Consider the following 25,203-nt stretch of genomic DNA (forward strand, 5'->3'; position numbering starts at 1 on the left):
AGCTGATATATGTACTGATTACTTGCATTTCCTCATTGATCATTGAAAGAACGATTTAGGAAAACCTGCCAAAACCAAAGCAAGCTGACTTTTTATTCTGAATTGATTATGTTTGGTGGGACGAACAGAAACTTCCTGTCTTTGGTAGGAAAGAAAAATACATCTCTGCCCTCTAAGAAAGTCTTTGTTCATGTCAAGCATGTATCAGAGAGGAATCATGTGAATGTCCCACACTTGGGTAACATGTAGATATTTGAGTAATTTAAAACACATGATTGAACTGCAGTGTGAATGTAGTTTTCTCAAAGGTATCCTTCACTCAGTCATGTGAAGCTCAAATACAACACTTGAAAGGAACGTTAAACACGTTTTCTTGTAAGGTAGACAGTATCTTGTCTATTTGTCTCACAGGTAAGCTGTGGACAATTTGAACACCACCATTTACATTTTCACAAGGGGTGCGGGTGGTTATTGCTGTATTACAATAAATACTGGGTATTACTTGCATTTAGCAAATAGGGACACACCACAAAAATGATCCCAAGGAAAGGGAAGAACAGACCACTGGAATTACATTGGGAATCAATATTGGCAGATGCCCCGAGTTAACGTGGGAAAAAACATGGGATTGGTGCATCTCTAATTGTAAGAATGAGTGAAACTTTACTTCTAGCATAACAATAACTTTTCTGCCCAACTGGTTGTATCTAAAATATTTTCACAAACATCCACAAAAATTATAGCAAACTGTTCCTTTACAGTGCTTTATTTGGCACCATTTAAAAAGGTCAGCCTAAGAATGGATGTTTTCAGAATGGCTCCCACAAGGAATGTGATTGAGGAGACTGTTAACTCTTAACCTACTGTAACCTAACCATTCATTCAATCCATTCTTATGGGAACCTATTTGAAAGGTTTGTTTTTGTCCATATGTGGAACACACTAATGATTACTGTCCGTCAAGAGGATGATTTAAAGGGTAAATTCATCCAAATTACAAACATATTTTTCCACTGACCACTAGTAGTATGCACATAGTTTTGATTTAATTATTTATCCTGGATTAGAATTTTCTGCTCTCACCCTTGTACAATGGCCATGAATGGGATTGTGTTTGTGGTGGTTCCACGCTTTGAAAAATATTGTCTGGAAAAACTCAAGAGCACATTTTACATCCAGAAACAAATACCTTGTTACTACACATATTTCACTTAAAATAAATAATTTACTATCTACCAAAGAACAGTCCATGTGAAAACTGTTGGAAGCAAGGTCTGTAAATCACTCTTAGTAACCAAAATATCAATTGTGCAAAAGAATATTGCAGAGTTTCCCCAAATACATTTTTCAGTGCTTTGACCAAAAATTTAATTATAGTTTAAACAATTTGTCTATTAAACACAAAGAAAATATTCTAAAATATATTTGGTAATTGTTTAATAATTCCTTAACTAAAAAAGACAAAGCAGCTCTTCAAATGTGAAATTAGTTTGTGTTGTTTTTATGGCAGTAAATCAAATATCTTATTTTTCGAATGTTAAACTTTTTTTGGTTGAACAAAACAAGCAACACATCAACTATTTTTAATATTCTCTGACATTTTATATATTAATAAAATAAAATATTTAGCAGATTTATTAATAATAAAAAAATGTTAATGTCAGCCATATATTAAATTCCATTCTCTTCCATTGTATTGTGCTAAACACCCCAAACTATCAGCATGGCCAGGGATAAGTGAATGTTTTTTTTTGGAATTTTACTGAAATAACAATTTAGGGGAAAGCAAGCGTAAACAGTGCAAGAAAAGAGAAGGCTTCTGATACAACAGCAACAAACAACAGAAATAGAAAACGGTCAGAAAAAAACAGATTTATCACAGTGTTTAAAAACAGGATTCACAAACTGATAGTGCTTTCTTTTTCTCTGCAACCCAACTTACTTAAGGCAACAAAAAATGACAAAGCGCACAGACGGCAGAACAAAAAGCAGATCAAAAGCTGTCCATGGCGAGTGTGGAAGGTAAAATGTAAATCATTGGGCGCAACAGAATGCCATATGTCAGCTCTATGGGGCTGGGAAGGCTTTCACACTTTGGCTTTGACCTGGCCGCCTCGTTCAATGCGCTGCGCTCTCACACCACATACTGGTAGGTCTCAGCCTTCCCATGGTCAGGGGTGGAGAAGGGACTAAACCACAATAAGGAGAAAGGGTGTCCAAATACCGCCCTCATGTTCATCCACTTAGTTTTTTTAGCCCATCTTCTCTCTTCCTTTTTCAACTGCTCTATGCCCTGAAAATGAGAGACAACCAAACTTCAGTTGGTGTGCTTTTGTGACCTTGTCAGTAATCACAAACCAAATAACATTTTTTTTCCCCCGCCACTAAATAAATAAAGACAAAAGAAAATTGTAACCCTTTCTTAAAATCATCCAGGTCACAAACCCAGTATTTCAGTGCATTCTCTACAAGCATAATATACTGTAGCTGCTTGTGTCTTTCCCTCTGTGTGTTGTTCATTTCTCTACATGTCAAAGCCCTCTCTCTTTGATTACATTATCAAATGTCTCCCATATATCTGACCTAGAGTTGCAGACAAAAAGAAGATCGAAGCAAGAGAGGGAGTTTGGTTTGATGAGCTAAAATACACAGGAACACCAACAGGCTAAATGACTTTAGGATGGCACCAAACTACTATAGGGGTACAGATTTCTTCTTCTACTGATCCATGAACAAATTTACCTATCTTTGAATATACATTTGTATCTTTCAAGTACATCACTTAGTGGTTTTATACACTAGCCCCTACCTATGTGGCTAGTGTATAAAACTTATTGATTTCCAAGCGTAGCCAAGATAAAGGAATATACTGTTAAAGCCTAAGGGTTTAATCTATGGCCTTCATAGTGACTATTGAGATGACTACCTACTGACAATGGTGTGGGGTGACACCATCATTTGCATTTTATAAAAATTACATAAATTGGTAACGCAGACAAAGCCATTTAAAATGACAAGATAAGAATGAAAGAAATTAGAGGGTAGGGAATGAAAAATAAGACGAAGAATAGCTGATTACCTACATATCACTGTGTAAAATATAGTTGGCTGATAACATGACACATTCAGTAATACAAGTCAGAGGATACATTAACAACGACGGGGTAGATATACACACACACACACACAATAACATAATCACACACATCAATACATACGCACGTGCATACACGTATATTCACACACCCGTTCTTGCATATGTTATTGCATTTATGTTCTCCAAGAAGAAAGACTCATGTACAACTCATATCCCATTATTCTCTTTGTTATCACAACTAACAGGCAGATCATTAGCAATATTCATGGTATAACGCATCCATTTTTCCTAAGATGTACACTTCATATATTTAATTTACAAGATCCTTCCATTTTAAGTTAATCCAGTTCTTATCTTTTGCTACCTTTATCACTTGGAACAAGTTAGAGTCTTTCTTCTTGATCTTTTCTGGTATTTCTTGTCCTGGTAATAAGGTTAGTTGGTTTTTATTTATAGAAATGTCAAAAATGTTAAAAGTTCTTTAACAGAATTTCCCCAGATGCCACGTACACCTTTACATCACCAAAATGTATGACTGTGGTTTGCCATCTGCTCACCACATCCTCTAACATTCTAAAGTCAAATTTGCTTTGGATTTACTAACTATGGGGTCTTAAAATAACATGTACATGTATATTTTTTCCAACAGTTTGTTTTTGCACATTTGTTTTCAATCTGCTGAAGATATAGTGCATGACAGTTTTTTTTCTTCTTTTTTATATTGACATTAAGTCATTTATCTTGATGGTTGGCTTGTGTTTATTTATAAAGAATTTTTGTTAAAGATTTCTTTTGGGGGCATTTTTAGGCCTTTACTTTCACAGGACAGATGAAGACATGAAAGGGGAGAAAGAGTGGAAATGACATGCAGCAAAGGGCCGCAGGCCGGAGTCAAACCCACAGCTGCTGCGTCGAGGAGTAAACCTCTATGTGCGCGTGCTCTACCACCTGACCTAACCTGCCCACGGCTTGTATTATTTTATCATCATATTTAAACATTTAGTTTACCCCACTGTTATACATCTTAACTATACATTTTATCAGTGGAGTTATATCATGAAAGGATCACTTTTTTTCAAACATTAAAAAAGTTGATCCTACTTGGAATAAATGAGAGTTAGGTAGACCATACTGTAAAGATAGCTGCCCAAAAGACTTCATGTCTTTATCCCCAAACGTTTGTCCATATATAAAACTTTGGAAGCAAACATCTGTTTTATATACAGTGGATATAAAAAGTGTACACACCCCTGTTAAAATGCCAGGTTTTTGTGATGTAAAAAAATTAGACAAAGATAAATCATGTCAGAACTTTTTTCATTTTTTAATTATGTGACCTATAATGTGAACAATTCAATTGAAAAACAATTGAAATCTTTGTGGTTGAAAAATGAAAAATAAAAACCTTACAATAACCTGGTTGCATAAGTGTGCACATAATTAACCAATCACATTCAAACTCATGTTAAATAGAAGTCATTACACACCTGTCATCATTTAAAGTGACTCTGATTAATCACAAATAAGTTCAGCTGTTTTCCTGACATTTTCTTAGTTGCATCTCAGAGCAAAAGCCATGGTCCGCAGAGAGCTTCCAAACCATCAGAAGGATCTCATTGTTGAAAGATATCAGTCAGGATAAGGGTACAAAAGAATTTCCAAAGCATTAAATATACCATGGAACACAGTAAAGACAGTAATCAACAAGTGGAGAAAATATGGCACAACAGAGACATTACCAAGAACTGGACGTCCCTCCAAAATTGATAAAAAGACGAGAAGAAAACTGTTCAGGGAGGCTTCCAAGAGGCCAACAGCAACATTAAAGGAGCTGCAGGGATTTCTGTCAATAACTGGCTGTGTGCTACAAGTAGCAACAATCTCCCGTAAAATAGAACTGTTTGGCCGGAGGGACCAAAGGTACGTTTGGTACAGAATTTAATGAAAATAACCTTTGTCCAACTGTTAAGCATAGGGGTGAATCAATCATGCTTTGGAGTTGTATTGCAGCCAGTGGCACAGGGAACATTTCACGATTAGAAGGAAAAATGGATTCAATAAAATTCCAGCAAATTTTGGACGCTAACTTGATGCCATCTGTGAAAAAGCTGACGTTAAAGAGAGGCTGGCTTCTACAAATGGATAATGATCCTAAACACACCTCAAAATTCACGGTGGATTACATCAAGAGGTGTAAACTGAAGGTTTTGCCATGGCCTTCACAATCTCCTGACCTCAACATAATTGAAAATCTATGGATAGACCTCAAAAGAGCAGTGCGTGACAAACAGCCCAGAAATCTCAAAGAACTGGAAGACTTTTGGAAGGAAGAATGGGCAAAGATACCTCAAACAAGAATTAAAGACTCTTGGCTGGCTACAAGAAGCATTTCCAAGCTGTGATACTTGCCAAAGGGGGCTGTACAAGGTATTAACTCTGCAGGGTGCCCAAATATTTGCAGGCGCTATTTTTTTTTCTTCTGTTATTTTGAAAGTGTAAATGATGGAAATAAAATCTAACTTTTTGTGACATATTATACAAATGTCTAATCTGTCATTCAATGCCTTTTGGAGATTTTTACATCTTTTCTTGGCTTCTTTACGCACATTAATACAAATTTTTACATGGGGTGCCCAAACATTCGAGCCCTACTGTCTAACCCTAGTAGGCTACTATAAGCCCTACTATAAGCTAGGGGCCCTGTCACTCCTAAAAAAGGAAATAGGACTAACGGTGAATGAGTGCTGTACCAAGGTTTCTACTGGTTTTACCAAGTTAAACTTAATATAGTTTAATACCATTATGAATGAAATTCAAGACCTCTACCATGACATCAAAAACAAAGTCAGAGTCCAGAAGCATTGTCTAAAACAATTCCCTGATTTCCTCATTGGCATTATAGGACTGGTGTCTAGATTGGCTACAATATAAGTTGTATAGGGCAAGGCGAATATTGATTTTATCAATTAACTCAAATGTGTAGTTAACGTTGTTGAAAATTGTTTTTCTCCTCATCATTCGCTAACGCTCCCCTCTGGGCTCGGAACTACGCTGACTGGGCTTAGCCCTCCCCCCACACGTGCCATAAAGATAAACAACAACATGTCAGCAACAAGGACTAACATTACTTCTTTTCTTAACTAGTAGTTTCATTACTTAACAGTGATCTCCTCCGAATTGACCGGCAGCTCGCGATGCTCTGTATCCGGCCCACAGTCTCTTATTCTGGGATAACTAAACCACCATTTACCGCTGACCTGACGGAACACCATGCGGAGCCCCGGAGCCGGCGTTGAGGAGCTCTGTTGCGGCTCAACATATCTAATAAACGCTACTGATATAACCGAGCTGTGCTGGAGGTCGAGAATTCAAGAATTTTTTTGTGAAAAAAATCTGTTATTTTTTGGGCCACATCACCCAACCCTAAAGTTGTATGTATGTCTCATTTGTAGTCGTAATATAATGAATTATATTTGGACTAGCAACAGAAAGAATTACAACACCACAGAATAAAAAAAAAAAACATTGTAAAGTGCTTTGGGAACATTTAAATGAGCGTTAGAAGTAGCTTTACATAGGAAAATAATGTTTAAAATTACAGTATTTAAAACCTAGAACACAATACTTCAGCGAATTAAAGACTTTTTAAGGCCTAAAAAATGTGATATTAAAATTTAATTTTTTTAGACTTTTTAATATCCCGCGGAAACCCTGTCTACATGTGGATTTCGAAATGTAGTCTTGCATTGACAATCATGTCTCCACAGCGCTGTGGAGCAAGATTTAGCCAATCCACTAACACAGTCCTGGATAGCTGAAAAACAGTGCTGGTCAGCGCTAATCTCTGGTCCTAAATACGGTGGATCTTTATGGTCGCAGAAAAGAACTTGGTTTGGTAGAACATTGGCACCAGCAAAAGAAAACGCCACATACAATTCTTATAACAAAGTTAAATGTTCACACAACACAGTAACGTGAGCTAAATAAATTACCTGGATACAAAACGTAATTTGATTTTACCAGTAAATCGACATGTGTATTTTGCCTAAATCCCTCCCGGCCAATAGGTCCCAAAATGTCCCAGTTAGAGAGTAAATGCCGTAAACATATTCTTTGTAAATTGTTTTTATTTATTTATTTTTTTAATTATTTCCCGAAAGAACCAAGCAGGCCTGCCTTGTTGCGTGATCCAAATCTTCTTCAAAACTTGCTGTTCATCGAATTGACCAGAGTTTAGAATGTAAACACAATTATAGCGGACATTGAGGGATATCTGGCAGAACTTCTGCCATGCCTTACATTAGTCAATCCTGACTATTTGAAAAGTAACACTAAATATTCTGAAAAGTAACTAATAAGTTTTTGAAGAAACTTTAAGTGTTACATTTGAGAATGGACTAGAGTGGTGTTCAGATAACATTTTAGTTTTTTTTGTACAAATCAGAAACTAGCTTATTAAAAACCTTAAAAACTAAACTTTTTTTTGATTCAGCCTGAAAAAAATTTGCAAAATGTTTTTTGCCCACCCCTAATCCCAACTCCTACGCACATTAAATGTGTTAACTAGAGTTTGCACCTCAGTCTTCGTATAAAAGGGGTGTTATACCCCTACTGGTTTCCACACCAACTGGTTTCCCTATGTTGTGTTCACCTAACAGCTCCCGTTGTGGCCTGCCACTGTCACCAGATTCGTCTCACAATCACAAACATATTCCTGGCAATTTTCAAATCGTTTACCAAATCTATTGCCGCAAAAATGTTTGTTTAAGTAAGAACCACATCCCAGCCACCTACAAAAAAATAAAAGACAGTAGATGGTGGTGACAGAGGCAGGCCACAACCAGTCGGTGTGGAAACCAGTAGGGGTATAACAAGGGTAGTTACTGTTGCTACGCCTGTCCTAGTGCAGAAAATAAGAAGCTTACAATGATCAGTGGCTGTTTTGAGCAATCCTTGATATCAGACAGATTTGTGGTCACAGACACCACGAATTTAATATGTTATAATACTGAAGTTGTTTGCCTGAAAAGTAAGTACATGCCAAAAAGTTAGTGTTTAAGTCAAAGTTATCACTTGCAGGGAATTTGCTGCACCTTATTCTACATGCAGGCTTAGCCATTTACAGTTGAAAAAAAACAATGTTAAATGCAAAGGGTGGCAGCACAGAGAAAAGCAGAAGGAGATAGTTAGGAGGAACAAGGATTGTGGGTCACTAAATGGATCACTTACGGTTTCATCTGTACAGATGGAGTGGACTTGGGTGCCAAACATCACAGAGGTAAAGATGAGGAAGAGGAGACCCTCAAAGCACAGGAGTATGAGGAGGATGACTGTTGCTGGAGGAGAGAAGGAACTGCACTCTGGGAGATGAAAAGACATGGAGGAAGAGAAATGAAGTGCCAAAAATTGTACACTACAATAAAAACAACCAATTGCACTTTACTGTTAACCCATCTGCAACATTACAATTAGGATGTTAAGCAGTGAAACAGTTATCTCAACAGGTGTGTCCACTTGTCAACTTTTGAGGGTGTTAATCAGTTAAGAGGGAAGGGTAGTTGGTAGTAGGCATGAATTATAAGACCTGTATGCAACGTTAACGGCGGTGCCCCGTTTATTCGTGGGAGTTGCTCAGTGGCGCATCCCCCCAAAAAGTTGCCAAGCTCCAAGTTTACTTCCGTTAGATGTGGCCACTGACCATGCGCAGTAGTGTTTATCTTGCTGGCCCTGCCTGCGAGTTCACATTCGTCCCATAGACTTTACATTATGGTGACATCACAGGTTTTAAAATCACATTTCTCGGCTCAATGTAATTTCACAAACATGGCGAAACATCAAACATCAGCACAACACACTTTTTGTGTCACGTTGCTGTATATCAAAAACCACATCGTTTAAATTGATGATTTTCGGCAGGCTTACTTCTTGTTGCCAGTAGGTGGTAGAATAACTGTAGCTGTGTCTGATGGCGTCATACCAGCGTGACAAAGGCTGTCCCATTTCATTTTTTTTTTTTCGAAGGCTCATTCAAAAGCAGCCCACAAATGTGGCCTTCTTTTACAGAATTCTGAGGATGTTGTAGCCAGGATTCCCAGCATTCATTTTGGCATTCAGCAGAAAGGCAGCTGACAAAGTTCTTTTTTCACCCACAATTTTTGTAATATTTCATCATTAAATTAACTTCTGATAATATTTCAGGCAAAACATTAACTGTGTAGATGTCAAATATAGCCATTGTTATAAAAATTGAACTGGCTTGTATTTGAATTAGAATTAATATTCCAGTTTATAAGTATTAGTATTGTAATGGTAACATATCGCTAAGCGTTATTTGCTTTTCCTTACTGTTACATAAATACATATTTTAGAGTATCTGTATAGCAGATAAATAAACAGTTGCAACGTTACATAAAGTGGTAACGTTAATTGAGACAAAAGCATATGAATGTTAATTTGTTTATTGGTTCCTTTAATACACAGGGACAGTTCACATTATGGCTGTCAGGAAGCTCAACACCCTCCCTCTCTCCCTCCCCCCTGCCCCCAAGAACTCTGGGATCTGAAGTCCCCCATCAGGATCAACACCGGCAACTTTATAATAAAGACATTCATTACTACTATTTCTAGTCACCGTTCCATTATCTTTTATTTTGACTGCAACTATGCATTACACTCCCAACCGGCCCCATCAGACACCGCCTATCAAGAGCCTGGGTCTGTCTGAGGTTTCTTCCTAAAAGGAAGTATTTCCTCGCCACTGTCGCACTAAATGCTTGCTTTTGTGGGAATTACAGAGTATAGTATAGTACTTTTTGTACTTGTAGCGCCCCCTAGTGGCCAATTAAAAAATCTGTGTGGGGGACCTCCAGATAGTCATGGCAAACACAAATCTAAAGTTGCATTGATAGCATGGGCGGCTGTGGCTCAGTGGTAGAGCGGTTGCCTACTAATCGGAAGGTTTGTGGTTCAATCCCTGGCCCTGCAGTCCCATGTCGAAGTGTCCTTGGGCAAGACACTGAACCCCAAGTTGTCCCCGATGCGTGTGAAAATGTGTGAGTGTTTATCTGATGAGCAGGTGGCACCTTGTACGGCAGTCTCTGCCACAGTGTAAGTGTTAATGTTTCCTGTATGATGTAAAAGCGTTTTGAGTAGTTAAGACTAGAAAAGCGCTATATAAATACGGAACATTTTATTTGGTTAAATTGGTATTTTCAAAGTTAGCTACACAAGTTTGATTGTGCGTAATATGCGCAATTTTTATACAAATAATTCTTTTGATAAATTTTTGTCAGGTCAGTCTGGAGATGCTACGTGCCAAGTTTTGTGCAGATCGGTCGCACAGGCATAAATGGGCGTGGCCTATATCAGGATACTCAGTTTGATCCATGGAACACGATGATATATGGTTTTTGAATGTGTGTATGGTCTGGGAGTTAAAAAACCAAACATGTTTTTTTCTGCTATAGTGCCACTTAGTGGTGAAAGTGGATACATTGCTGAACCGTAGGTCAATGCAGGGTTAAGGACCAGTCCTGAAAATGACACCCTTCCACCATGTACAGTGGGAGGGTGCCACCGTACATGGGTTCCACAGCCATACTGTGTGAACCGCGTAGCTTTGCAACCCAGTTCCTACAGCCTCGGGCTTGGACCTTTAGTGATTTTAATTCCTATATACATAGCTGAGCAGGAGTCCCTGGTGGTGGTGCTGGGCCTGGACAGGGTGACACATTAAAGACCCAAGTGTCTTTGTCCAGGAGTGGGACATCATACAGGGTATAGGTGGTCTCCAGAGGTTTTTTGGGATTCATCTCTCCACCGGATCGTCCACAGAGTCAATTGGCTGCCATGTCACTATGATGTGTAATAAATTACTAAAAGACAGAAAATATTACTTCACAGCTTTATTTCACACTTGATATCTCTTACCATGAAATATTTTTAATAGGCAGCATTGTTACATATCTTCAACATCCGACACGGAAAACATTACAACCAGTTATATTCATTGTTATTTACTGAGCTCCAAGACCGTATTTCGAATTTTTATCTGAATTCTCAGTATTTAGCATGCATAGTCCTTAAAATCAGACAAAGTACTTATCATAGGTGTTTTTGATATCCATGTGGATGTTGAAAAAGATAGCCTTAGTACTACTTTCAACTCATTATTAGATTCAACTGGTTTCAGTCAAAGTGTGCATAAGGCCACACATTGTTTTAAGCACATCCTTGACCTTGTGCTGACACCTGGCATTGAAATTGAGGATTTAATAATATTTCTGCAGAATCTGGTATTATCAGACTTTTTTTTTTTTATAACTTTCAAATTCCTACTACCAGACTACACTAAATTAGACAAAAAGCTTCTACACTAGATGCCTATCTGACAGCGCTATTGCTACATTTAAAGAAGATATTCCTACAACATTTAACTCAGCAACTCAATGTCATGCTTTAATAACAGAGGGCCTTTATGTTAACTTTAGTCCCTCCCAAATTGATAAATTTGTAAACAGTGCTACGACCTGCCTATGGAGACTTTAGACTCTATTGCTCCTCTCAAAAGAAGATGATGAAGGAAAGGACTAGCACCTTGGTATAACTCACAAACCCGCAAATTAAAACAAATCTCACAAAAACTTAAAAGTACAGTTGTGTTCAGAATAATAGCAGTGGTTTACCAAAGTGAATAATGCTTAAAATCCTTAGAATAGCTTTTAATTCCATAATATCAATGCATTGGGAACACTGCACAAAACTGTGCAAAGTTATTGTGCTGGGCCCTATACACCTCCAAACTTCATTATCTAAAGATAGAGCTATCCAGATAAGCCCTGTCCTCCAGCACTACTGTCAGAAATCTAGGAGATATTTTTGATCAGGATATATCCTTTAACGCCCAAACCTCAAGAACTGCATTTTTTCATCTTCGTCACATTGCCAAAATTAGGAACGTCCTGTCTCAAAACGATGCTGAAAAACTAGTCCATGCATTTGTTACTTCTAGGCTGGACCACTGTAAGTCCTTACTGTCAGGTTGCTCAAATAAGTCCCTTAAGACTATCCAGGTGATCCGGAATGCTGCAGCACGTGACAAGAACTAAGAAAAGCGATCATACTTCTCCTGTATTAGCTTCTCTGCATTGGCTTCCTGTAAAATTCCAGGATTGAATTTAAAATCCTTCTTCTGACTTGCAAAGCTCTAAACGGTCTAGCACCAACATATCTAGAAGAGCTCTTAGTGCCTTATTGTCCCACCAGAGCACTATGCTCTCAGAATTCAGAGCCACTTCCTAGAGTCCATAAAAGTAGGTTGGGAGCCTTCAGCTATCAACTGTGGAACCAGCTCCCAATCTGGGTTGGGAAGCAGAAACCGTCACTACATTTAATAACCTGAAAACTCTTCTCCTCTTTGATAAGAGCTGCTCTCGCCTCTCCCTTTCCATTTGTGTGCATCATGTCCCAGAAATGCTTGTTACTAACCTAGTTCTGGCGAGTTTACAACAAGATCTGGTGGCAGCAGTTGTCGTGGTCCTGCTGCACTGCTATACCCTGCTGCATCCCGCTACGTCCACCTATTCTCTGCTATGCCACACTAAACCTCGTAACTACTCGTAACTACTATTACCATTTGTAGTCATTGTTCCATTACCTTTATTGTGCCTATTATTGCCACTGTGCACCATACCCCCAACCGGCACCGTCAGACTCCGTCTAACAAGAGCCTAGGTCTGTCTCAGGTTTCTTCCTAAAGGAGTTTTTCCTCGCCACTCTCACACATATTAATTACTTATTCTTGGGGGAATTAGTAGATTTGTTGGGGCTTTGTAATTTAATTTTGTAAATAATATAGAGTGTGGTCTAGACCTACTCTATCTGTAAAGTGTCTCGAGATAAATAAAGTTGAACTGAAGTTCTGCAAAAAAAAATTTTTAAATAGGAATAATAGCTTTATAATTCTTTATTATAACGCTTGCCTGTTAAAAATAACACCTCTGCAGTCAGCTGGTTACATCAGGGAGCACCACTTACTGCCTCCAGATCAATCTCCCCCTCATCCTCTGCCACATCCTTCTTAGGTTCATCCTCCAGGACCATAATGTCACCAGCCCCAAGGCAAATGTTTTGGAGGATGACACACGATATTATGATCTAAAATGGTTAAAAAATGCATTCATAAAACATAATTTGGAAAATGTATACCTCATATATACATATATAACAAAACACTTGTAAGTAAGTACTTACGTAAGGTACAAAGGAGTAGTACACCTTCAGCGCTTGCAGTATGGCCCGGAAACCTGGTCTTCATCAACCCAAAAGCACGCTCTATAATAGAGCATGCCCAGGAGGGAGGGATGCTGAAGCGCTGGGCTCCCACACCTTGTTCAGGCATCCTGTTGGGAGTGATGAGGAGGAGTGGATTTTGGAGGCATGGGTAACCTACAGTCGGCAAGGAGGAAGTGCCCTAGAGGATGGTAGAGTGACCACCGGTATCACACACAGGGCCACCTGGTGGCTTGATGCGGACATGGCAGCCGTAGATTGCCCCAGCTGCTTTCCTGAAGGCTCGGTGTCTCGCCAACCCTGCAAACCCATGAGACATTGCCTCCAGGTCTTCTGGGGGTCTTTGGGAGGTAGATGATCTGATGGCGAATGGCCAGCACCTCCTCAGTGACTGACAACGATGCGGTGGATCGAAGCATCCCAATCACTCTGGAGACCACACTGTACGATGTCCCATTTGCCAGCAAGAACAATACACCAGGGTCTCGATAGTGGCACCCTATCCATGTCTCTGTGCCTTCTCCTTTTAAATAAATATAATTATTTTGTAAGGAAGAAGCATGAAACTGCTTTAACGTTAATATATTAACATTACTGTTTAATCTAACTACTTTCGCCTATCTTATTTTACCTCTCTTTGGTCTCCTCGCTGTTTGGCCCCGGTAATCAGCTGCAGCTGTCAAGGTTGCTAGGCGAAACGAGCAGCACTTCGACGCAAAGAAAAAGCCGGAACCGTCCATTGACGTAAACAAGAAATGCTCCGAAGACTAGACAGTCTCATTTTGGAAACCGCTGGTTCGGCCTTCGGGGGACTTGAAGGATAAACTTCGAAGGTTCCGACCTCCGAAGGATGCAGCCCCTGAATTCATACTTTGCATGTGACGTCACAACTACTAGCTGGTGGGCAAGAACATCAGTCTCCTAGCAACAAAACCTAGTAAGATAATCATTTTTCCAGGACGTCGCCAGTTTTACTTTACAAAAGTTGGTGATTTGAAGTGAAAAAGACATGCCTGATAGTGCGATTGGATGCACTGACTGTAAACGTAACTAACAGACTCAGACATGCACACATACTGTACAGATGCAAAGACACACAGACACATATACGCAGCACAGACACAGACACACAGACACACACAGACACACACAGACACACACACACACACACACACACACACACACACACACACACACACACACACACCACACACACACACACACACACACACCACACACACACACCACACACACACACACACACACCACACAGCAGGCCCACAAAGCAGGCCCAGTAGAGGGAGAACACAGTTAAGTTTCATTGCAGTGAGTTGGAAGAAATAGTAAATAGCATACTTTTTATTTAGCAAACAATGAAAACGGGTCCCACAGTCCCGAACACCACACAGGGGTTAAGGTGGTAATGGTCATGCGGTTCCTCTCGTTAGTCCACAAACATACAAAAGACATGGCAAATTTTATAGCAATTTTTTTACAAAAGCTCCAGCAAAATCGGCATTTTGGGCCACAACAATCTCAAAAAGGCAGCGAAATCCTGGAGGGACTGGTTATAACAAAACAGATAACAACAGGTATTGCAACCATTTACAAATATAGGCTACACTGTAATGCTGGCTGCACAGATTATGTAGACCCTTACGACTGACTGACACACTATTAAAATCATACGCTGGACGCTTTATTAGTCTTTCTACATGGTTTAGTTAATGATTGGGATGTAATTCATTTAATAACATTTTAGTGTAGGCAGGGTGTAACACTACGTATTCAGATGAAGATTTCATCACACAACGGAACAGATTAGGAACCCTTGAGTTACAAACAACTACCTGTTTTGCGACAGTAGAATTGGACACCTAGCCAAGCTCACACCGGACAAAAGCGCAAAAGCTTTGCAATTCAGCTTTGGCAAAGTCTTTTTACCTTTTTATCGACCAAATTGCAAGTCAATCAGGTTAAAACTCCGGCTCTTTGCTCATTCCCCCCTCTCTCTCTCCCCTTTAATGTCTTCAGCTGTCCAAACAAATAAAGGCCTAAAAATGCCCATAAAATAATCTCAAAAATTGAAAAGACAAAATAACGTTAGAGGGTACCGCCACTCTTTTCCCTCCCTTCCTCTCGCCCGAGACCCACCCACACAGCTACAGCCTGCAGTTTAGTGTGGCACTGACTTACTCAGATGGCTCCCTTTCTCTGTCTTTTTTTAAATGAGACGGGAAGCGGACCTCAAAGTCTAACTTTACTGTTAATGAAAGTAAACAATGAGAAATGTTCTCCTCGTCTTCAAATGCTATGAATGGATACTGCTGCAATGAAATGCTTTGTTACACGGTAACCTTGGTTATATATGGAACGGTAACCATATGGAATATGTAATGGCGGATAATTAGTCTCAAACGTGGACATGTTAAGCATGTCTCCTTGGATTAGGGAGGCACCAAAATCATGGTTGCAGCTGTCGCCATGGTCGTATTTGAATATCTGCATTCCTCTGCTGCTTCGCACTCCCTTAATGCGTTGGACTCCGATCTGCACCCACCACTTGTCTGGCTGTACTTGCTGTGACCAACCACGGCGATCGTGTGTCCTCTGGCTTCCTGCGTGCCTTCCTTCCTTCTGTTCTCCCCTGGTTAAGGCAGTGCTTTGCTTTCTTTTGCTTCTCGACTGTCTCTTTTACACTCTTCTCGTTCCTCCCACAACTGCCCTCAATCAATCATTAGTCCAGGCACGTTCCACCCACACCTGTCCTGAATCAGTCCATTAATCTGGGCAGCGCTGCCAATGTCAGAGGAAGGGGGCGGGGTCTGTCAATGACTAGTTGTGTGTAAGTATTTAGCCCCACAATAAACAATAGACCCAGAATAGTCAATGATTAAAAACACACATGCAATTTATGAATAAAAACACACAGGGCACAAAAAAAAGTAAAACACATGCCAATCAATATGAAATAAATGGCACAAAGAGGTTTCCAACATACACGACAGATTAGGGATGAGCGAGTACAGCATTATCTGTATCTGTTTACCACATGAATTATCTGTATCCGTGTCCATACTCGGACTGGGCGGGGCCTAACCCGGAAGTGGGTAGATTTAACCCGGAAGTGGCTCGGGTTGTCTTGAAATGGGCGGGGCTTTAACCGGTACGTTATTTTAAGCATGCAATTGATATGAGTTGATCAGAAATTGTTATATTTATTGCTGATTAGAAAACTATTTACATGACAGCATCGAGCTTCAGATCAATGGTGTTGTCATGGTAACAAACAAACTATATACAGAACGTTTTGCAACAATAAATACAACACATGCAGTTGCAATTATGAAGTAAAATGTAATGAACAAGAGTTTTCATACTCAATATAACTTCTTTTTTTAACTTTTAATTTTTCATGATCAGTGTGATTTTTTTTGTTTTTGGTTCTTTTTTATTTTTTTTATTTCCACACCAGGTATGAGTGTGTGTGTGATGGTGTGTGTGTGTGTGTGTGTGTGTGTAAGAGAGAGACACAGAGAGAGAGAGACACAGAGAGAGAGAGACACAGAGAGAGAGGGGGCGGGGGGCAGCTGACAGTTAAAAAAAAATCTCCGATGGCAGAGACGCAACGGGAGTTGCATTTAAACCAAGCAGCATGTCTGAAACCCACGTTCACCAGAAATCTACTGGTTACTATGTAAGGACTACAAACCCCACGTTCACCAGAAATCTACTGGTTACTATGTAAGTACTACAAACCGAAGTTAAAAACAAACCTGAAGCTGAAGAAACCCTAAACGTTAACGGAACAGACCCGCGGACCTGATTGACTGACGGAGCGGGAGAGAGAGAGAGAGAGACAGAGAGAGAGAGAGAGAGAGGCCGAGGGAGCGCAGTTCTCCGTGTTCTGTGTGTGTGATTGAGCCGGGCGCGTTTGTAGGCGGGAGGGCGCTGTGACTATCACAGAACGCTGCACGGTCAGCTGAGGATTCAATCCGAGCACGGATATTGACTCATATTACTCGTGTAATATTTGTACTCGGCAAAAGTGCTTTATCCGTACCGGATACTCGTTTCAGCCGAGTACTCGGATCATCCCTACGACAGATGCTCCACATTTCACACTCGTTTATCATTTTATGACTTCTGATTGAATAGACTATTTTTACAGTCATATTTCTTCATTGAAGTTTTCTTTAAATAATAGTAATTAGTAATTTAAATTAGTTGAACCCAATCTCGTGTATCGTCTCGTGAGTCGACTGTCTACCCTTTGTAGGACAGTCTGACACCAGGATGGCAAACAAACAGGTTTATGGAGTGTTAAGGCCTTTAGATTCACATTTAGTAAGTGCACTTTAACACAAGACACAATAATGAAAATATGGCTTGCATGGTGTCTGCTTATGTGCTGATCAAAATCAACTTGTAAAGGGTTCACAGCTTGCTATGCAGCCCAGATCCTTTACAGTACATCATGAAGAGGAAGCAACCCTAGAGTCCAGCAGGAATGTTGAGTTTTCACAATGTCATCTATTAGTTAGTTGTGGAGAGGACCCAATATATTATTCTCACTGTGCTGTATTTTTACTTATTGTTTATTATAATGTATGAAGGATTCTCTTTTGGGTTGTCTGCCATGATCATGACAAAAAAATGCATGTGTTTCTAAAGCCTATACAAGGAGATAGTGGATATAGTGGATATAGACACATAAATCAATGTTGATAATAATAAATGTTTCTTTATAAAGTAAAACATTGTTTTATTTTAATGGTATATAATGATATATAATGCCACAAACATTTTAAAGGAAGTTTGTCAGTTTAGAACTCCAGTTTTGAGTAGGCCTACTAAATTAAAAGCTTTTCTTTTGAGGAATAAAGGGAAAAACTGCAAGCAGTTATGACTGGGGTCTAAGCCTTCCGGCTCCAGTTGCCCCTGACGACCAGGGGAGCGCGTGAAAGCCAGACCCTAAGTTTAACGGTAGGGAGGCAAACGTTGAGAGGTGTAAGCCATAAGGTCTGCAGTACGTTGCCGTTGCAAATATCCCATTAACATTGATTGAGTAAAAGGGCAGAAACTGGTCTACATTGGCTACTGCACACCCTAATGGCCGATCTTTGCTGCATTTGGTAAAGAGCTTCAGAGAGGCATGCTGAACAAGCATCCCAGGTTTGGTGTCAATAGCATTACTATGGTATTGCAATCGCAAATGTCCCACTTAAATAAATTGATTAATCGGCCAAAACAAATGAATATTGATTATAGCGCCCCCTAATGGCCAATCCTCGCCAAATTTGGTACAGAGCATCGGAGTGGGACCATGAACAATCCTTTAAAGTCTTTTGCTAATAACATTTAATTCGGCCAAGATATGGTATGATATGTGTTTGGTAGCTACATAGGAAAATTTGTTTGGTCGTCATATGTGCATAACGCAGCAAAATTCTTTGAACTTTTTTTGTCAGGGCCTTTTGGAGATGCTACGTACCAGGTAGAAGTTGGTTTCGCGCATTGCAAAAACCATATGGCAAAAAAAACGTATAAGTAGAAATGCGCGTGTTCAATATCACAAACTAAGGAGGCAAAGGAGATGACATCAACAGTCAACAACAATGTCAATTGTAACATTTCACTTTGGCACATATTAATTACTAAAGCTTATCAAAATAAAATTGATGTATTGCGTGATGTATCATGTTGTGCTAAGTTAGCCTTATTGTTTTTTGGATTTGCAAGAGCTTGCATATAAAACTCAATATCTCGCAAAACAAAGTCGAGATCTCGCAAAAGTGCTTGTCCCCAGTACATGACGGTCAGTCAGGTACGCCGCCACCGCCCTTCCTGGCGTCCATTCCGGCCTACCTACGGCGTCAGCCCTGTCTGCCGCTCCGCAACAAGCGCCGCAGGAGACGCGGCAAGAGAGGAGGAGTACGTGTCAGGCTCAGAGCATACCTGGCATCATCCTCCATCTGCGATCTGGGCCATCCATGTGTCCGATCTTCCATGGAGTTCATCAGCTGCAACCTACGGCATTCTCCGGTATGCAGTTACCGGTGGCTCCGGCAGACTGGACCGGACTCCGAGTGCCCGTCTCCCCGCTGCTGGAACAGGAAGCGCCTCAAGCAAGGCTGTGTGCACGGGAATCTCCGCCAGCTCAGTTGTGCTTCCCAAAAGACTGAAAGGCGCCCAATTCGCATGGCGCTGATCAATACTTGATCTCTCACAAATAAGACTTTTATATTGAATGACTTTTTTACGTCCAATGACCTGGACTTTCTGTTGTTGACGGAAACCTGGCTGAAACAAGGTGATGACAGCGCCTTCTCGGAGCTCCTCCCCCCCAGCTGTTCTTTCCTCAACTCTCCCAGAATGTCAGGTCGAGGTGGTGGGCTGGCCACTCTCTTCAGAGACAAGTTCAGATGCAGGTCATTATCTGCACTTAGTTATAATAGTTTTGAACTTCAGCTGTTTGTGGTTGATCTGGATTCTCCTGTGTTGTGTGCAGTTGTTTATCGCCCACCAAAACTCAACAAGAATTTTATCAGTGAATTTTCTGAGTTTTTAGCGGACGTTGTACAGCTGGAGAGTTTGCATCTGTGTTTGTGGGCTCAGTTCTATGTAAAGAATGGTCTGGTCTTTCCCTCTTCCCCAGATAACATTCTCTCTCTGTTCCATTCCACATGCACTGACATCTTAGAATCTATTGCCTCTTATCGGATTAAAGCCGTTAAACCTAAGGCGGACCCCTGGCTAAATGACACCACAAGAGCCCTTAGGCAACACTGCAGACAAGCTGAACGAAGATGGAAGAAAGACAATTTACACGTGTCACTGGGTATATTAAGGAACAGTCTATCCACAAACCAGAATGCTGTGAAGGTGGCAAAGATGCAGCACCTCTCTTCTGTCATAGCTAGCAGTTGCCATGAACCAACAGTGTTATTTACACTATTAACTCAGTCATAAATCCATGCTCCTCTGCTCCGACAGATGTGTCAATCAGTACATGTGAGAAATTTCTTGGTTACTTTATTGACAAAGTAGCCTCTATTAGGAAGATCACCAGTGCTAATTTTAAGGTGTTTTTACCTGCTTCTCCTATACACTCAGCTGTGTTTGGCGAATTTAAGCCAATTTTTCTGACGTTACTTAGTGAGGTTGTACAACACATGAAACCTACCAACTGTCCCTTAGACATTGTCCTCGCCAAAATGGTGAAGGAGGTTTTTAATACCATTGGGGCGAGTCTTCTTACTCTTTTTAATTCCTGTCTTACTTTAGGTTCTGTCCCAGCTGCCTTTAAACATGCTGTGGTCAGGCCCCTACTTAAGAAGCCTAATCTTGACCCCACAGTGCTGTCCAATTTTAGACCAGTCTCTCATCTGCCTTTTCTTTCAAAGGTTTTAGAAAAAAATGTTTTTATACAGTTACAAGTCTTTTTACAACTGAATTGTGTTTTTGAAAAATTTCAATCTGGTTTTAGATCCCGTCACAGCACTGAGTCTGCACTGTTGAGGGTACATAATGACATTGCCTTGTCCGTAGATGCCGGGAATCCTACTGTTTTAGTCCTTTTGGACCTCACAGCGGCGTTTGATACAGTGGACCACGCAGTCCTCCTCTCGCGCCATGAGAATTGCGTAGGCATCAGAAGCTTGGCACTCAAATGGTTCAGCTCCTATCTTTCAAATAGGAGCTTTTCTGTTATGATTGGGGACCTCTCCTCGTCAGTTGCTCCTCTCTCTTGTGGGGTACCACAGGGATCCATTCTTGGCCCTATTCTGTTTTCTTTATATATGCTGCCTTTAGGGGCGATTATAGGGAAGCACAACCTGTCATTTCATTGTTACGCAGACGATTTGCAAATCTATTTGCCTATGAAAGCAAATGACAGTGTTGCACTAAACTCCCTGCTAAGCTGTATTATTATTATTATTATTATTATTATCGCTGATATTAAGTTGTGGCTTTTAAACAATTTTCTTAATTTGAATGATAGTAAAACAGAGTGTATTATTTTCAGTACTCCAGGCATGCAGAATGGCTCAGTTTTGAGTTTGGGAGCTCTAGCATCTTGCACAAGATCTACATCTATACAAAAACTTGGGGGTTACTTTTGACTGCAGCATGAAATTTGATAAGCAAATCAGTAATGTGGTTAAAATGAGCTTTTTACAGCTTTGCCTGCTGGCTAAAGTTAAGCCCTTTCTGAACAGGCACGACCTAGAAAAGGCCATTCATGCTTTTATCAGTTCAAGGTTGGACTACTGTAATGCCCTCTATGTTGGTCTGAACCAGACATCCATCTCACGTCTTCAACTTGTGCAAAATGCTGCTGCTCACTTTTTAACAAATACATCTAGACGTGCACACATCACACCAGTTCTCTACACCCTGCATTGGCTCCCGGTGCGTTTTAGAATAGATTTTAAGATTTTATTGTTTGTTTTTAAAGCTTTAAACGATCTCGCCCCAGAGTATTTGTCTGAAATTTTAACTGTGCGGGAACACAACTGGTCATTGCGGTCCTCAAATTAGTTGGTTTTAGAAGTCCCAAGATCCAGGTATAAGCGATGGGGTGATCAGGCTTTTGCAGTTGCTGCCCCAAGACTCTGGAACAAGTTACCCCCTGATATACGTACTGTTACAGATGTCACTCTTTTCAGGTCCAAACTCAAAACATATCTGTTCAGTCTTGCTTTTAATACGTAGCAGTGGTGTGACAATTTCATTCTTTTGTTTCTTTCTCTCTTTCCATTGTATGTTGTGATTTTATTTATTTTGTTAAGTACTTTGGATACCTGCAGATAGTTGTAAAGTGCTATATAAATAAATTTTGATTGATTGATTGATGTTTTTTTTGTCAAATTCTCTTTTTTTTCTCCTCCATGTCACTTCCGGGGCTCCGTAGGGTTCCGCAGCCCTGCTGCGTGAACTGCGTAGCTTTGCTACCGCGGTTCCCAGCCCCCTCGGGCTTGAATCCCTAATAATGAAAACTAATTACTTCTGAGAAGAAGAATAGGGTTCCACAGCCCTGCTCTGCAAACAGCATAGCTTTGCTATCGCCATTTCTTCCAGACTTGGGCTTGGACCTATTAAGAGCTACATAGGTTTAATAAAAAAAAACACTCACTTGTCCAATCATCTTCAAAGCAGTAGAGGAAATGGAAGACCACCATGAGGAGAGCGTGGAAGGAGACGAGTGCAATGTACATCTAGGTTAAAAAAAAAAAGACACAATAAAGGACCGTTCATTACATACACTAACTGCAAACAGAGATTTTACTAGAGGTGTGACGAGGTCTGTCCAATGAGATCTTGCAATATTAAATTGTGCAGATATTTCTTGTGGAGGTGACACAATTGTAAAGCAGCGCCAGTAAGAGAAAGTCTGGAATTCAAGCAGAAATTTGATTGAAAAATAAGAAAAAAGACACAGCATGGGTCATGTTGTGCACGTGTTACATCACAGCCCTTCTCAGTAAAGTTTGGCCCTCATCCTCTATGCCACACTTAGTGTATTTACTTTTTGGGGAAAATAAAGACTATTTGTGCATTTTATGAAACATTAAATTATTTTTTTAAAGCTACACTTAGAGATGCACAGAGGATAGAGAATAGTCTAGTAGCCAACTAGGTGAACCCGGAAATGTTGAGTACACCAAAGTTTTATTGCAGAAATGTGAAGTATGGGTCCCCAGTATACATAAACTGCTGGATGCTAATTTGCATATGTTGACCACATATTTTGCACTGTATGGCCAATTTCTACAATATGTGATTGGTTTTAGAGGTTTTATAGGATGCTGATTTCATTTCTGGTATTGTCAGATTTTAAAGAGCTAATCTTAGTACAGATTGTAAATTATTTAGGCAAATTCTGATTACTTTCAGGCATAATTATAGCTTTTTTTTTTTGGTAAACACAATCTTAAATTTCAGAATCATGAGTGCTCTTGTGAATGTTGATGTATTGTTTTTAGGGTGCAGTGAAGCTGAATCCCCTCCTGATACTTTTGAATATCCATTGCTTTTTGGATAAATTATGAATCTTTGTTTGGCTGATTGTTATGTATTTCTGGAGGAAAAAGCAATGAAGGTATTTGACATAACTTGGATCCTGCAACTGTTCAATACATTAATGGGGTAGCTCTTTAAGACACCCAATCAGATGACATCACCTAAGCCCATCACCATGTGTGATCAAAAAACTATGTACAAATATACACTTTATACATGCCATATAAGACAGGCCCCACAAGTCGCTAGGGCAACGCCCTACTGGCTGCCCATGTTGGTCCGCAAGTCGCAAGATCCAACAAGGACCAAGTTAAAACTCCGCCAAATGCAAGAATTAAAACTGAGTCTGGGCAAACCGGGTCAGCCCACCAGACGCAAGGCTAACCAAGAGGGCCTCACCGCCGCACTACACAAAGCACACACTGGCTACCACCTTCAGGCAAACTGCTATGCCTCACAATCAATTAACAAAAGGCAGCCTCACCATCTTCACTATCCTCGTCTGTTCTGTCATCTTCTCCAGACCCTTAATCCCTCTTTTTGTGTTCTTGGTGTTGTGTAAGTATGTTGCAGCATATACCATCTTTGCCTTTGCAGGAACAATAACTGGTACAGGCCAGACCTGTACTGAGCTGGTGTGCAAGGTTTCAACCCGGCTTTGCAACCACAGCTGACAACATCTAACAGAGCAGGAGGAGCAACTGGACTTGAATCCTGGGTGGGCATAATCAGTTCCTCTCCTTCCTTTAGGCCCATCTTCTTGTCCCATCCAAATAAGGTGTTATCCACAGCCGGTGTCTGCTGCTTTCTATAGCAGTACCTGTAGGGGGGCACGTCTTCCATGAAGGCACGTATTGCGCTCTGAAGGAGAGTGTCTTCAGTGCTGGGGGCCTTTTGCACTTTCGGTAAATTTCATACCGGGTACCAAGGTTACAGAGTTCCTCTGATTGTACAGAGCCAGAAAGAAAGCCCTCGTTGCTTTTGGGATCTGTAAATTTATGGCTTCTGCCTCTCCAAAACAGTGGAGAAGCTTACTAGGTACGACTCTCATGGCCTTGAGTGCAGACACCTACCCCTTCGCAACAGGATATTAGGTTGTATCACATCCCGAAAGAGCATGTATGGCCAGAATGGAACAACATTGGTCACCCAGGTTCTCTGCAGTTGCATTTATGCTGAGAACAGGGCCATTCCTTTTTTCCATCTGTAGGTTAGTTGTGATACCAGCCTTCCAACACCAATAAACCATAAGCACAAAGACATCTGTGTCATCACTGAGAATGTGAACAGTTGAAGCCCCATGTCTGACAACATGTAAGTTATAAGTGATATATCTGCCTCATCATGAGTGGCAATGCTGTCAGCTTTACTGACCATCATGACATTGAAAGTACACAGGAGTTTGCTCAGCCTTTGTTTGTTGTGCTTGTTTTTCAAGACTTTGTCTCGACTAGGTAGAGGTGTAGTCAATGAGAGCTGGTACTCTGTGGAGCTCTCTCCTGCTCTTCCATGTCTCTCATGGTCCTTGGCAGACACCTGCAAATATTTGTCAAAGACGACAAAGGAATTCTATTATCTGCTGATGACTCTTTTCTCCTTTCTGTAAGAATTCATGAAGAAGAGCATACATAACCATACGGAAGGCTCGCATGGCCTTAGGCCAAGCCTTTCCATTGAAAATAGATGCCAGTCCGCCAAATGATGCTCTTACCAGATCCTCAAGGCCTGTTGAATTCATCAGCTCCCCAATTGAGCCAATGAATGACATCAGGGAGTGCATCATTCCAGGT

General features: G+C 40.4%; 1 protein-coding gene and 1 long non-coding RNA gene across 2 annotated transcripts in view; one reads left to right on the forward strand and one right to left on the reverse strand.

Annotated features, from left to right (window-relative positions):
• LOC116699439 (palmitoyltransferase ZDHHC3) overlaps positions 1–25,203 on the reverse strand; it is a 50,129-nt gene that overhangs the window by 22,956 nt on the left and 1,970 nt on the right. The window contains exons 2-3 of the mRNA XM_032532001.1: positions 22,527–22,608; positions 8,327–8,457 (exon numbers count right to left, since the gene is read on the reverse strand). Coding sequence (XP_032387892.1) covers positions 8,327–8,457; positions 22,527–22,608 — 213 coding nt within the window. The remainder of the gene's footprint in view (positions 1–8,326; positions 8,458–22,526; positions 22,609–25,203) is intronic.
• Positions 12,748–19,952, forward strand: LOC116699443 (uncharacterized). The gene is made up of 3 exons (XR_004334427.1): positions 12,748–12,759; positions 13,106–13,108; positions 19,837–19,952. It is a non-coding gene; the product is annotated as an uncharacterized LOC116699443 (long non-coding RNA).

This window comes from Etheostoma spectabile, chromosome 12, assembly GCF_008692095.1.
Source record: "Etheostoma spectabile isolate EspeVRDwgs_2016 chromosome 12, UIUC_Espe_1.0, whole genome shotgun sequence".
Taxonomy (NCBI): Eukaryota; Metazoa; Chordata; class Actinopteri; order Perciformes; family Percidae; genus Etheostoma; species Etheostoma spectabile.